Source organism: Cydia fagiglandana, chromosome Z (genome assembly GCF_963556715.1).
Source record: "Cydia fagiglandana chromosome Z, ilCydFagi1.1, whole genome shotgun sequence".
Lineage (NCBI taxonomy): Eukaryota > Metazoa > Arthropoda > Insecta > Lepidoptera > Tortricidae > Cydia > Cydia fagiglandana.
In genome coordinates this window covers 20819589-20836116 of record NC_085959.1, presented here as the reverse complement: position 1 = coordinate 20836116, position 16528 = coordinate 20819589, and the positions used below count along the sequence as shown (strand labels likewise).

The 16528-nt window shown below is 35.0% G+C and overlaps 1 protein-coding gene across 7 annotated transcripts in view; it reads left to right on the top strand.

Annotated features, from left to right (window-relative positions):
• LOC134679298 (coiled-coil domain-containing protein AGAP005037) overlaps positions 1–16528 on the top strand; it is a 109153-nt gene that overhangs the window by 12471 nt on the left and 80154 nt on the right. For 6 of the 7 annotated variants that reach the window (XM_063538197.1, XM_063538196.1, XM_063538198.1 and 3 more), the window contains 6 exons: positions 2440–2585; positions 2938–3045; positions 4978–5149; positions 6926–7124; positions 13416–13569; positions 14338–14406. In XM_063538197.1, the coding sequence (XP_063394267.1) occupies positions 2440–2585; positions 2938–3045; positions 4978–5149; positions 6926–7124; positions 13416–13569; positions 14338–14406 (848 nt within the window). The remainder of the gene's footprint in view (positions 1–2439; positions 2586–2937; positions 3046–4977; positions 5150–6925; positions 7125–13415; positions 13570–14337; positions 14407–16528) is intronic. The other variant, XM_063538200.1, reaches the window with a different exon arrangement.

The window sequence follows — 16528 nt, the reverse complement described above, 5'->3', positions numbered from 1 at the left end:
TTATATTAAAACCCTAGTTATATTAATAGTAATTAACAAACCGATCATATTTTACATAGGTACCTACTTCACATAGGCGTGTCACGCGAACAAAGAAATGCAAACTAAAAAACACTCATTAAGTATTTGATTTAGTTTAGTTTAACGCCGTTCAAATATTAACTATGCTTTTTCCGCCAAGTTGCCGCCAGTAGCCTAAATCTCAATAGAAAAACAGCGTGATGTTTCCGCAGAGTACATACGCCGATTTACCCGTTGATGCTCCAGTCAAATTAATTACACGAATAGAAATCTACTGTTTCGCTTTTGCGTGCCAGTTTCAGGAGTTTGAGAACGAGACGTAGCGTTAGAAACTATAAATAAAGTTTACAGCACCGATTGGAGTTGTTCTCCAATACACTCCCGGCACCTGTTCGCGCCCGGTCGCGTCTCATGTTTAGGTACTTATTCGTACTTCTCTCGGAGCGACGACTGTGCAGTATGCCATGGCCATATATTTCGTGGATTTTAAATCAACCAATACATACATTGAAATAAATTGAAGTGAACTCATCTTATTCGCTCCTAACTATACTTTTTTTCTAATCAACATCTGAAGACATTAAAATATTAGAGGGGCGTAAATTTAGTTTAGTGCTACCTACATGTGGAAATGTGCGTGTTCTTTTGAAAGTCCTTGTTGGACAAAAAATTTACGGTTGATATGTTGTGAAGGTGTTACTCGAAATAGTGTACGTCGAAGAAGTGGCATAAGTAGATTGGAGGTGGGCGAGGCAGGGCCGGGCCCCGGCAGCCGCTTCTGCCCTCTTCACTCTGCACCAGGGGACCGATTTTTGAATTTCGACCACTCGATTTCGTGTATTTCGTTAAATAATATCTCCACTACTAGGCGTTTAAATTCTACTAATAGAATTGAAATCGAGTGGTCAATACCAATAGATTCCAAATTTCGATCACTCGTATTTCAAAAATTAGCATTTCCCCGTTTTCCACCGATTTTCGAGTGACGAAATCGAGCGATCGAAATTCAAAAATTGGCCCCCAGGTCGTACCACAAGCACACTCTCACACTTACCCTCGCCTTTTCACTCTTACCAACTACACAAGTACACAGTAAGTGCACACAAAAACGGACTCAAAAAAAGCCGCCAAGTGCGAGTCGGACTCGCCCATGAAAGGTTCCATAGCAGCAAGTAACATAATAAAATTGTAGTTTACGATTTAAGACGTAAAAAAAACTACTTACTAGATCTCGTTCAAACCAATTTTCGGTGGAAGTTTGCATGGTAATGTACATCATATATTTTTTTAGTTTTATCATTCTCTTATTTTAGAAGTTACAGGGGGGGGGACACATTTTACCACTTTGGAAGTGTCTCTCACGAAAATAATTCAGTTTAGAAAAAAATATATATTAGAAACCTCAATATCATTTTTGAATAAATACCCCACACGTATGAGTTTGATGAAAAAAGATTTGAGTTTCAGTTATAAATATGGGGAGCCCTCAAAATTTATTGTTTTTTTTTTCTATTTTTGTGTGAAAATCTTAATGCGGCTCACGGTTCACAAAATACATCTACTTACCAAGTTCAACAGTATAGTTCTTATAGTTTCGGAAAAAAGTGGCTATGACATACGGACGTACAAACAGACAGACAGACAGACAGACATGACGAATCCATAAGGGTTCCGTTTTTTGCCATTTGGCTACGGAACCCTAAAAATGCTACTTGAAACAATATGACAAACTGCCAAATTGAATAGACCCGTGATTACATACATCATGAAGTAAAACACGAAAGTAGAATGCAATAGATCCATCCATTAGGTACTTTACTTACCCAGAGTGTTATTGGCGCTTTGACTGTACTAAGTATAAGTAGCCGCTATTTTTTAATTTTCGTGTGCATCGTGATATTTAATTAATTATATTATTTATTATATTTTATTGTTATTGTAATCAAATCACCTACTTGTAGCTCTCTTATATTGCCGTGCCCTTGCAGGGTGTCACATGTACACCTTTATTTATGTTCCATTCCAACCATGTCTGTAATGTGATATGCAATAAAGTATTCAATTCTATTCTATCCTCCGCGTCCGCCCGCAACTTCGATCCAGTAGAAATTGTTAAAAACGTTTCACCACACCAGCTAGTAAAGGCTCTGGTTATTAACTGATGAGAAAGTTGTATTTTATCCACATGTATGGCAAAGTAATCAAATGCACATTTTGAGTTGTTTCCTTATGTTGGCTGGTAGAATTGACTTTATTTACCTATTTCTTATACCTTTTACGATACCGAATATGCCTTTTTAAACGGATTGTCACAATTTTTGTCACAGCCTGTATGTATTTGATATAAGTTTTTGTATGCAATAGATTTCTGGATCATTTTGTGATTGGCTGTCCTGCAAGCTACATTGCGTGTTTTAGGCGGTCTGTCGGACGGCGAAGCGAGCCGCGGGCCGACGCGCGGGCGCTCCTCGCGCCGCGACGACCCGCGCCGGCACACGCTCGCCGGGAACCACCTCTATGTGCATCCGCACCACCCTTCGCAGCTCAACTCTCACGAAATGGATGTACGTATATTCATTCAAACTACCTATTGCACAAAATAGTATAGTCCAGAAGATACGAGTGCGCAAGAAATATAAATATGATAGGCTGATAGCGCAATATATTTAAATTTCAAGAATATGCAGGAATCCCACACACATTCCACCCGGAAGGTTACCAACCTTTTTAATACACTTTTTTACTTACAGGAAAAAATACTATTGTTTTTATTTGCAAACATACTACTGATATAATTTCCCAAGAAACAGTAAAAAAATATATTGAAGTACCTACATACAAAGTCACTAAATCTCCAAAGGTTGCCACATAGTTGGTAGATGAGGCAGTTTTTGAAATAAGTATTATTATGTTTAGCACTGGACGTCTGGGAGGCAGGTCCCTCTATACACGCCTGAATACGCGACGGTCAACAAAAGTCGCGATAACAGGCAGAATCGAATTGTTGACGCAAGGGCTCTGAAGGTAGACCGTACTACACGAAAATACTTGTTTTGGCTTTGGAATTTTTGACTATTTTAAATTAACTTTCCGAACGTTTTATTAACACTATTTTATAAACATAACAATTACCTATAACATGCCTAGCTTCCGAATTTTTTGCTCACATTATCACAACATGTCTAATTAGATATTTTTATCCGCGCCAGCGCCATGTGTTGCTTTTACACTGACGAACAAGAATTGGAGTAATTTGCTAAAACTTACTATAGTAGTAGTAGTAGTAAACTCTTTATTGTACAAAAAGACATATTAAAAATAACATACAATTAGCAAGAAGTACAAAGGCGAACTTATCCCTTTGAGGGATCTCTTCCAGTTAACCTTTGAGTAGATGAGAGGAGAGAGTGAAAAGAGGGTGACAAATGCAGCAAAATGTACAACAAGGTACCAGAAAGATAAAGGATATAAATACATACAAAATTTATAGGATAAACATACATATATTACACAAAAAGGAAAGGGGAAAATACACTAAAAATTGGAAAGAATTAGAACGATATAAAGCAACTATACAATAGAAATATAGACAAATTAATCAGTCAAATCAGATAACCATACAACCATATAGGTATAGGGGTCAAATAACACATTACATTTATCTATGCGCTTCATCTGCTGGGTGGAGATACTGGGCAACGGAAAGAAGTGATGACACACTCACCGACTTTTTTTATTAATAAAGCTTCTCTGTTTGGTTATGTTTTGCGAAGTTCTGTAATGTGTGTGACAAAAGCCCAGACAACGCTAGTAAGAATACTGTAGTTCGTTTTTTTTAGCATTAGAAATTAGGTAAACAATCTTGAAGTGTCTTTTAATTGAAAAACACATTTTAAAAATAAGTTACGGCAAATATGTAACAATTATGAATCTAATACGATCATTTATATTCTTCTGCTTTCATAAGTAATAGTTTTTGAATTTTAAAAAGCGTTTTTCAATTAAAAGACATGTCAAGATCGCTTACCTTCTTGCAAGTTCTTTCTAATGCTAAAAAAAACGAACTATAGGGTCGTCCCGACTTTTGCCACGACTCATGGGAGTCTGGCGTGTTAATTACCTAATAATGTAATGAACGTTTTATAAATCATTATGGCTCTTTTAATCTGACTTTATTTACATTTACTAAATACATTTTATATATCATTATGGCCCTTTTATCTGACGTTATTTACATTTACTAAATGTACCTACACGAATCTTAATTAACAAGCTCGCGAGAATAAACCTACACATAAAAATAAATCTCCTTTTTCAATTAATTTATCGGCATGATGTTTAAAACAGTTTCTTATAATTTTCGATATTCTTTTGTGTATTTATCTTTTACTACGGATCATGCCTTCTACTAACAGTGTTTCACCAACTCATCACTCACCAAATTCATAAGTAGGGACTTTAAACAAGACGAAAGGTAAATAGGACTCCCAAGAAACTGTCATTCAGTCACTGCCATCATTGTCATCAATTAAGTAGGTACTTAGACTGATACCGTATGATAATATTTTTGATACTATTACATGTACCTGTTATTATATTCATTAAAATCTGTGTGCCTTGCTTAGTATTAGGAATATCAACCATTTTTTCACGCGTGTTGCTTAATAATCATTGTTAAGTTTAATTAATTGTAGCATTAACTACCTACATTGCATAAAATAGTACATTACGAATAATTGCGATACAAGTGCGAAAATAAAGAAAACGAGTGGCGACCAATAAAAACACGACCGAAGAAGTTATTCCCTTCTAAACGGGTGGTCCAACAATCAACGTAAACATATACCTAGGATGCCTTAAAAATTTGATTGCATGTTTTTTATTTATCTGGGACTTTCGTTGTTATTAACATTAGTTGAACTGAATGTTTATTTATGTCTATGTATTTATGTCCAGCCACCGCTGCCTAGGGGTTACCCGCCGCCCAACAACGCCATGCTGTTCGACGACGACCCGGGCATCATGTCGGAAGTGGAGACTGCCTCCACCGGGTTCAGGCGCGGCGGCAAGCAGCGCTCCTCGCTACCTGTTGTGCGAACACCCAGCAAAACTTTGGAGCGTCCGCTGGGTAAGTTTGTACAGTACGCAAAGTATTAATAATCTAGATGGACTCATTATTTTAAAAGTTCCATTCTTCTTTAATTAATTTTTTAAATACATAGTATTGTTGTTTTGTTTGAAAAAAAATGTTTACCTACTTCTTTGATAAAACTGTCAAATATTCCTTTCCCGGATATAATATGGAGATAGTCTAATGTCATTTAAATCGGTTCAACGGTTTAGGTATAAAGAGGTAACATAATTTCGTATTTGTAATACATACCAGGTACATAGTACAGATTATTGGGACAGTAGTGAATTGATACACCTATGTTAAAGTAAAGCTGTAAAAATTAAATTTGCAGTCATAATAGATTCTCGTTAGAAATAACTAGTATAGAACGAATCCGCCTTTCTCATTTGTCACGCTCTTTGCATAGATAGGTAGTTAGTTTGATGCACTTCGGTTATTAATTATTATTGTCGAATCACAAACGCATGAGGAGCGTTTCAAATCAACGTTGTAATGCAATGCTTGTTTGGAAAAAATCCTTTCAGGCATCGTGTAATGCTGCTGTGAAGTAATGTATTTTTTTTCTTTAAAATCTGTGTAGTACGTTCCAATAAACGCAACAACAAATATAAGCATGACAACAAATACGTTATTTCCTCTCCAATTCAATTCCATCTAGTATAATACCAGTAATTCCGTGTCCCTCGACACACCGATCGGGGCTTAGCTGGAATTCATTACAAAAATACTTCTTACTTTTATTATCCAAATTGTTTGATATTTATTGGACAACATAATAATTGAAACTCTACAACTGCGGTTGTTTTGACCTACGCGGGTTGTACGGTGCAAAAAGCTTCGAGTTTGTTTCCTATTTCCACGCTATTGCGCTAATGAAATGATCGAGTTAGCATTGCTCGAGTGCAAGCGTGTTTATATTACGCAGTGAGGATAATTGGCATCACATTTCTTAGCGACTACCAATTAACAGCTTATATTATTGCTTGCTTGATTACTTTTCCAAGAAGGGAGATCTCACCGCCTAATCAAAAAAGGTACTTATGGATAAACTAGTGTTCGTAGGTGCCGCCCACATAGCAACATAATTAATTAATATCATTTATAAAGAATTTGCACAAGAAATAAATAATAATTAGTGCTTCTATTACAGAGCCTTCATTCAAATATTAATATTTAATGCAAATATTATTATTTAATTTCTACCTAGGTAATATTAAATACTATTTCAATTGAAATAGAGACATGTTCCTACCTACTTAGAGATTATCATGAGTTCTCTAATTCTAAGTACAATCAGCATCAATAAAATCCGCAATTATCGATACTGATGCCGCAGATACCGCGACTGGTGATGGTGGTGACATCTATAGTTTTACAAATAAACTAACCTACTGGAGATCATTAGTAATGAATGAACTAATGAATGTAAACAAACCAATTTATCTTCATTATTTCGTAATCTCGCCTTTCTTAAGAACAACCATGATCGTGTCAACAGTTTTTATATTTAAATCTTTTATTTCTATAATTTTTTAGTTTCTGTTTTTGTTGTTATTTATAATTGTTTGTTTCTGTTTTGACAGTCATTGTTGCTACTTAATGTAGAAAAAATACCTACTCAATGCCTACCCAATACCCGCCTTTTAGAAAGTGTCAGTAGTTAGGTATTTTTGACAGTAATTATCACCCGTCTGCCATGGTGCCATGCCGTCATTTTTAGATTCCGTCTAATATATTTATTAAAGAAGAGTAATTAACATTTTATTTTAGGGTTGGTGTTTCTGCAATATCGAAGTGAGACTAAGCGGGCGCTGCTTCCTAACGAGATTACTTCTATCGACACCGTAAAAGCGCTCTTCGTGAGAAGCTTCCCCAAACAGCTCACAATGCAGTACATGGACAGTCCCATGGTGAAGATCTACATTCATGACTCTTCGAAGGACATGTTTTACGAACTAGAAGATGTGAGGTAAGTAAAAAATCCGAGTGTACCTATGTGTATTTTTCTCAAAAATGGACGGCAAAGTCGACTTTGCTGTCTAAAAAATAGGTCGCAAAGCGCGTAGTTTATGGTCAGTCAAAAATTAAAAAGTTAAAAACATTGCAGTCTCGATTTTGGGACTGCAATCAATGTTGCATGCATATTCCATTATTTGTCGAGTTGCAATGGCCATATCAAATGCAGGCACAGGCCCATTAAACAGCCAAACAGATGATTAGTACCGCGACTATTTAGCTGTCTCAAATAGGTTGGCGTATTTTCCGTAGAAAAATACACTTCTATTTTTTATTAAAAAAATATAAAGGCGGCAAGGGTTTTTTTCTGTGAAAATATATACGTAAGAATGTTGCTTCTGTAAAATATTTCTATGATATTTATATTTCTTGCACCATGTCGTCCCAAGGTCGTCCGTTTAAAACGAATCCTCAGCCTGCAAGTAGCTACTATCGAGCCTCGACAATAATGTACTATTATCCTCTAAAGAGATTCTAAATTCTGTCAAGGCGAAGATCACTTGCCTGTAGTAGGTAGACCAACGATGTGTCAATTAAAATTGTAACGATAAATATGATATTACGGTGAGTTAATCCAATACCCTTATTCATTAAACTTTATGGGCCTTATTTAGTTCAATCATGTTTTATCCCTTTCTTACAAATAAATAGGTAAGTAAAAATGACAGATGCGCATAATTTATCCGTGTAATCATAAATTCAAAGATTTTTCTAAGTTACACTTATTATTTATGATTAATTTATAACCTATCGTTAACTGCTACAAAAAGCTCGTATTTCGTTACTTGTGTGTTACTTTCTATACTTAACATTTTCATTGTATTTCTAAGCAAATTTCAGCTCGAGAAAATACTATACAATACTTGGTTTAAAATATTTTAAATGTATAATTTTCATTTGAGAATAGCCTTCTTAGCTCGAGAAAATACTATACTTGAACCAAAATATTTAGATTTTCTTGACGAAAGGTCATTATTATTGGCATGATAATTTTTTTTTGTTCTTTCAAGAGAACACTTTACTTGGTTAAAAATATTTAGAATAATTGGCCCAAGAAATTAATAATTTTCGTTTGAGAAAAGGCTTCTCAGCTGGAAAAAATATTATACTTGAAACAAAATATTTAGATTATCTTGATTAAAGATCATTATATTATTCGCATGAAGCTGCGGTCAGAAATAAAATGTTACCCTTACCGATATGCGAATGACATTTCGTTATAATACCTATGTTGTTCGTTTAATTATAGGCAAGTTTCTTTGATTATTTATTTACATTTTGCCTATCTAGACCACTGTCCATTATGATCTGCAAAGAAAATTTCCCCTCGGCGTAATCATGATAAAATATGTAACGGATAAAGAAATGAGTTTAAGGATATTTAATTCGTGGTTTTGCTTCACGCACGCAGACAGTTTTACTTTGATATAATGTTTGATAGGCGGCGACATTTAATTAAATTTAAATAATTAAATGTAATTTATTATCAGGCAGTTATTAAGGCCCATACATACCTTACAAATTAACCTACATACAGTTAATAAAAACCTTAAAGTCCATTTTTTTTATTCCTCCAGGGCAAAGTTAGACGGTTTTATTCATAAAGATATTGCTCTGAATGCATGATTAATTTGTGTCACCTCGCATCGAAGAAGATTATAGAGTGTATTCAAATCGCCACCCACGTTTTGCTACGAGTGACTTCACATCATATTATCTACACCTACCTAAATTATGTATTAGTACATATTAAGAGAATATACTCATTTCAATCGTTTCATAAACCCACACTCGTATTTTAATACCTTTTATTATATGACAAAACTACTATTTTTTATACTGTCATTATTTTTTGTCGCCAGGGGAAACTTTGCCCATAACGACAATTTTAAACAAATTCGTTAATGTAGAAAAAATTCGAATACTTAGGGCCACCCTGCTATTTTTAGCAAAAAATAGGTTAAATTTGTAGCAAAACTATATACCAAATATGTGCATAACTTGACTTGGGAATTTTCAGCGAGTTGTCAAATATAGGGTATATATGTTTCGGCGGGCAAAAAATTATTGAAAAATGAATGCAAGTAGAACAAATTTGACAAATATTTCCGGATTTCAGTTATAAAATATGGAGCATAGATTATGTCCATTGAGGTTTAATCTAAAAAGGCCTAAAGACACAAAAGTTTTGGCGGTAGGCAATGTCATCCGCTAATTTACAGACCTATGGATGCCAACATTGCCCACCACCAAAAACGGCTTAGGGTTGTCACTTTTGACAAATTTACCCAACTTCGCGAATAAAAGAAGGTTATGTTTGTATACTAAGTAAGTTTATTGGTCTTATTGTCCTTTATTTAGATGTTTTATCCCTTTAATGCATGAAAAATACAGCAAAACTCATATTTTAGCCCATTAAACTATTGTAACAGGTTTTCTCTAAAGTAACAACCCTAGCCTTCGTAAAATGCTCAGGTGAGTATTGTATAGAATAGGCCAAAAACAGGTAGGCAACATTGCCTACCTCATTTATTCAAAAGTTTTTACACTTATCGCCAAGTTATTAACAGGGAACGGTAGGATTGCCCAAAACTTCTAAATGATCCTTATACATCATCATCATACGAGCTGTATTTGAACACCAAATTGACGTGGGCAATGTTGGCGCGAACCCCGGATATCTTTGATCACTATGGATGTGCTGAGCAAATGAAAAAATGTCATATGATGTGATAATTTTTTTAAGAAATTCGTGATTTTTCAAAAAAAAAACGGGCAAAGTTGGCTATAATGTCGGTAGTATCTCAAGTAAGTAATATACGGCTCATAGTTGAACTACGTAGTTGTTATGTCTAATAAAAGGGTAGTCAGGATTGCCTATGTGATTTTGATTACAATTAGTTAATCCAGAGTAGGTTTCAAAAAGCACTGGGAACGAGTATCCACCAAATTTGACAATTAGTGGGCTTTTCATCATACATATGCTTCAAGGGCAATAAGGACGTTTCCATCTGAATTTCCTACAAAAATCCTTATCGTAACGTCCTTATCGCAGGTGAAGCATAAGGATCCTTCTCTGGAAAGCCACATTTAATTTGTGTCCCTAATTGTTTTGATTGAATGCATAGGTAACTACAAGTTAATTGTTGGATAAAGTTGTATTGTTTCCTAAAACCACCCAAGTACATACTTACCTTAGGGCCAGTTGCACCAACCTCATTTTACAGAGTGAACAACATCAGCCGGCGCGCCCCGGCGCCTTACTATGAAACTTTCCATAGGTACATAAAAATTTAGCGAGCTCTTTAACGATGCGAACAATCTGGTGCAACCGACCCTTAGGGCCAGTTGCACCAACCGCATTTGACAGACTGATCAACGTCAGCCGGCGCGCCCCGGCGCTTTACTATGAAACTTTCCATACATAAAAATTTAGCGAACTCTTTAACGATACGAACAGTTTGGTGCAACCGACCCTTAGTCAGGTACTGCAACTAAATAAATGCTCCACAAGAACAATACGTAATTGAATCTAAATACCAATGTTATTATTAGTTTTGTATGAGTTGTTTCTTTCGAAGATATCTGAGTTAATTTTTGAGCATAGTTGGGAGCTTTTGGACAATACTCCAATTATACAAGGAAGGGAAAACCCGTAAGAGTCCTATTTTTAACTTACCTACAGAATTATTTACACTCTTTACATAATGTTTATTTAATACACACTGACTCATTTTAAGTATGCTGTCTAAGTAGAAGACCCGAAAACAAAAATTCCATTTATTTAATAGCAGACACAAAAATATCATAACGACGTTTTTTACTTTAAATAGGTATTAATTAAGATAATTTAATCCTTTGTTTCGAAGGTAAAACTTTGTAAGGGCTTTCAAATTCGATCTCGTTTCGTTTCTTTTATAGACAACTTGATAAAGTTTACTGTTAATTTGGGTCTTTTTTCGTACGTTTGATGTGAAACAGACAGAGATAGTCCGCGCCCGAACGCTCGGCTCGAAGACTTCAGTAGATATAGTCGAGTGACCCGACACCGGCAAGCGACATCAGTATTTACCCTGACGTCGTATCCAAACGACCCTTAACGAGTTTTCGCTCCGTGTTGTGTTGTTTATCACAAATTATTTCTTTACAATGAAACCGAGATTCAGATCAATTCATGAGCACGACTATGACTGTCGGTAAGTGCTGTGGATGAGTTAACTACATTGTAGGTTTGTATGAATTTTGTAGTTAATAACGATAACAAATCTTTAACGATTTCTTAACGAGTAATTTAATAAAATGTAAGCTAATTACGTAATGAGTTAAAAGTTTTCCAAAGCTATATTAAGAACAAAAATTCTTTGCACGCGCTTTTAAGTCTTCAATAGTCTCAATTAAAACTCCCCGACCAATGAAGCTTTACATTTTGTGATGAACAACGATTGTGTTTCTTATACATGAACATCATATTTATGATGTACCATATCGTCAGTATGTTTGATGTCTCACCCTTTGTACATACATCTACCCACACATTGTACGTGCCGGTTGCAGCAATCAACGCAACTACAATGTATGCCCAGAGAATGTCATTGATGGAAAATGCTTTCAGTTTTACAAATGCAAAGTAATAAGTTAGCTGCATAGTTAATGGGCATGATGACAGAAATCCCTGTACATTTTGTCGGTACACTTGTATTGGTTCCGGAAAACATAATATTTCAGCTATACTCATAGGTTTTAAGATAAGTTAAATGCATTTTTACTCGTAAACTTTTAAACCTCGCGCAAAAACGCTCGTAAGTGTCAAGGAGTCTGTTTGTGACGTCACAGGTTTGTAAACATTGAGTGATGTACATGTGAAAGAAATATATAATATAATATATGGAAGGAAACCAATAAACCGTTTACTAGTATCTACATATCGATACCTGTATTGATTGTAAAAACACGTAAAATATGTGCATAACTACTTTTTGTACGATTTTTCCCTTGCACCTGAATTATATTATTAATTCAGCACTATTAAGTTCAGTGAAAATGAATGCATAGCTAAATTTATCACAAATCATTTTATACTAAAATACACACACTGATATTTATGATAAATTATTTAGATATACTTAGGTATTTAAATTTTAAGGGAAAATAGCGGCGCCGGTTTTACTTTTATTTCTTTCCTTTTTATGTTTACGACAACAAACATGGCAATGATAGTTCTATTAATCCAAACGATTACAAAGTTGTTTACCTAGTGAAATATCGCATTAATTATCTAGCATTTTATTTACCTATTTCTTACAGGTAAGGTTGTTAGAAGGTTAATTAAACTCAAGTATACATCTACATCTAGTATACATCTAGGTCTACCCAACACTGGGAGGGTAATGTCAGAAGAGAAGTGATGATGCAATGCATAACATTACCCAGCCAGTGCTGGGTAGGCATGTGTACGGGTAAAAGTCGTATACATAAATATTAATATTGTTTAAAATTTTGGACTTTACCTAAAAGGCTCGGGTAAATACTATAGTTATACCAGGGTCAGGGGTATACCTGACTTTAATTAATCTAATACATATTAACCTACCCGGGTATGTCCTTAAACTACGTCCAAGACCACCGGTGGACGGGCAGCAGCGTCCCTCAAATTCGGTGTACTCGACTGCGATCGCCAACCCGCCTGCCAAGCGTGGCGATTATGGCATTCACCCCCCATAAGGGGGAGGCCTATGTTCAGCAGTGGACGTCTTATGGCTGAGATGATGATGATGATATTAACCTAAATATTTAAATTTCAAGCTTCTATTAAATTATGAAATTTAAAATAACAATTGCACAGTGTGTGTTATCATTGTTATCAAAGTTGCTACCGAGTTAGCTTGGGCCGATTCTACTGCATCGCAGCCATAATTGTGTTTTTAGTTTTAAGATATATTTTGTAATAATATGTATGCTAGTTTTAAGGTATTTATCTATGGGCCAATAGTTGCCTGAAAATAAATGTTTTCATTCATTCATTCTACTTTACCTAGTACTCCAAAATATAGTTTATGTGGTATAATAAGTATACCTCGTTCTAAAGAAATGTGTCTTAGATAAAACTAGGAAAATAGATGATTTCATTTGTTTTTACGTTTGGAATGTGGAGCACCTTAAAACTTTGTGAATATTCAATACGTTTCTAATCGGTGCTAGTGATATAAAATAAGGGCTGAAAATTATCATCGTCATAATATTATAGAGCTCACCTACGGGACATCCGCGACCGGTCGGTGCTGCGGCTGTTCGAGGCGACGGACATGGGCGGCGGCGTGTTCCCGGGCGCCGTCGGCGTCGGCTCGCTGGCCATGCCGCCGGGCGCCGCCACCTGCTCCGGACCTCCTAGTTGGGAGCAGGTAACCACTTTCCTTCTTCCAACACGAAAATATTTAATCGACGTTTCATAATCATATTTGTAACGTTCATGGGAGGTCATATCGACTTGCGATCTATTGATCGCTGCATGTAGACAAATTGCAGATTTTCACCTTTTCTTCCAAAACCCCAATGCAATTCCATAAGATATGTTAATATTTATCTAAATATATTTACAATTAATAGTGTCTAATTTCATCAAAAATACCTCAGAACTAAATAAACAAAATATTGCAATATCATGCATTCACACTACTGTACCAAAATTCAGTAGAATCGTATTGTTACGCGTATAGAAAAGTGGTAACCTAGAGGGCGCAGCTAATGAAATGTTTTTGTTGGAAAACAAATTGGAAATTAAATTATTATTCGAGACATTTACAAGTCACTTGAAACCAACTGTTATTTACAGACGTTCATTGTTATGTGCTTGTGGCACCAACATTAGTTTTGAATAAATTTAGATCCACCTTAATCTTATTATCAATTTGTTTACATAATACCAAAAAGAATAGATAGTATAGAGGGGTCCTATCATCTATCATTGTGAATTTTGTAGTCACAGTATATTTACTGCCATCTATCGACACACGACTAAAACTCAAAATGAAAACGTATAATATTATTTAAAAAATGTATATATATGGATAAATGATTTTATTATTTTTATATCATTTTGATCCATGTTCATTCACTCATATCCATATATTGTGTTAATAATGCTAATGTTAATTCATTTTTATCTTTAGGACCAAAGTTACTTCAGCGAGCCCGAGATAGACTCGGAGTACCACCACCAACACGTGCACAAGACTAAGGTAAGTGGACCTGGCCGCGTAGCCAACATGCCAATCGCTTACGCTCCGTAGCGATCGAAACGCAACTGTCACTGTCGCGCTAATATGGAAGAGTGATAGAGAGACATAATGCTTTTCGATGTCGAAGCGATAGCGATTGTAAGCTTGGCTAGGCCGGCTGGCCGCGTAGCCAACATGCCAATCGCTTACGCTTCGTAGCGATCGAAACGCAACTGTCACAGTCACACTAATATGAAAGAGTGATAGAGAGACACAAAGCGTTTCGTTGTCGAAGCGATAGCGATTGTCACCTTGGCTAGGCCGGCTGTTACCTCTTGCATATTCTGTCGGCCAGTCAATCACTGTTTTCCATATATTTTGTTATAAATTTTAACCACAATCTATATTTTTTGTATATTTTATGTCGTTGTTAACTTAGGTATTTATGAAATCTTTAATGCTAGTTTTTGAGCTAGTTATCGTAAAGTTCCCATGTTCGTTGTATTTTACGATTTCAGTGCTAGCTTAAAACTCGGGAAGAAATTAAGAACCTACTTATAAGGTAAGTACCCCTATTAACGAGCCCATTAAAATCGGCACTGATTACCGCGGTGTGTACAAAAAAGAGTTTTATAAGAAAGCCTATTGAATCTTTTTAAAATTGAAGTACACACAAATAAAGCCTTCTCTATTGACTGTCGAATAAGTATAGCACTAGTAAAGAAACACAAAGTAAACAATTCGAAAACCGTAAACTAACTCATCGGGGGCGCAGGATTTGAATGCTCCATACTAACGCGCAACACCTCAAGTAAGCAAACGCGTATTTTATTCAGTGATTTTCATAGTAATGGTGAATATTATAGAAAGACTAAGACTTTATAACATTTCTTAATTATAATATTTATGGTTCCCTAATCCTCAATTTGAAAATATTTGCTTACCAATAGTAAAAAATTGAAAATTAAAAACCTCGGTGTTGAGTTCCATTTTTTGGTGTAGTTCCTAATTTCGAGGTATACATCGGTAATAGCGGAAACGGTATTTTAAGTTCGAAGGAGTATATATTCATATGTAAATACATATTTCCTTAACTCTTAATGTTATTGAAATATTTAACCATCTATAAAGCTAAAGAGCTATTAACGTGGTATGAAATCTATTCAAGAACTCTTAATTTTGACAACAGTTCTAAGCACTTAACTGGGGGTTTCCATAGAAACCATTATATGAGAATCTTGTTTAAATATTGATATAAAAACAAAAGCATGGCTGTCAAATCTGTTTTATACAATGTTTCGTAATATTTAGTATCTTCCATTTTGATTGTGTTCAAAATATACGCGATCGTTATTTATTTTTATTACTCGTAAATGAGTTTTACAATAATGTGAATTAAATCGTTTAACGATGGTTACAAAAGACATCACTCGGTAATAAGATGTATGGGAACCTAATACCGACCCACCTACAACTTTGGTAGGAAATGAATAGGTTCATAATATAATTATTATAAAACCTATTGTATTATTTTAAGTAGAACATATAATACACCAACATACAATCGCAATTCAACGCGGCAACGCAGCGAGCGTGATGGGCACCTTTGCGTCGGGGGCAGCCCGGGACGGGTTTCAGTAGGTTGTTTATTTTATATATATTTAGTTTATATTTAAGTTAGGTTTTTAATTAATTTAAAATAATGTTTGGATTATGTCTTATTATTATTAATAATGGATGCAGTATATCAAAAAATAATTTATTTTAATATTTGATTTCACATATCTTGTATCATTGGATGTTGATGGGCATTTATTTGTGTGATGAACACAGATATTTGTTCCTAATTCATGGGTGATTTATATGTAGGTATACAAGTATGCCCAGCAGTGGGACGTATATAGGCTGAATTATTATTTTTATTTTATAAATGTATATTTATCTATATAATATAAGTATGTATATCATCGCCTAGTATCCATAGTAGAAGCTTTGCATAGTTTGGGGCTATGGTTTGGATCTGTATAAGATGTCCCCTTATATTTATTTATTTTATATTATTATATGTAGATACTTATATACAGCATGTATTTTTGATACGACCACATATATATTATTATCTAAGTGTAGTTAGTAGGTGTAA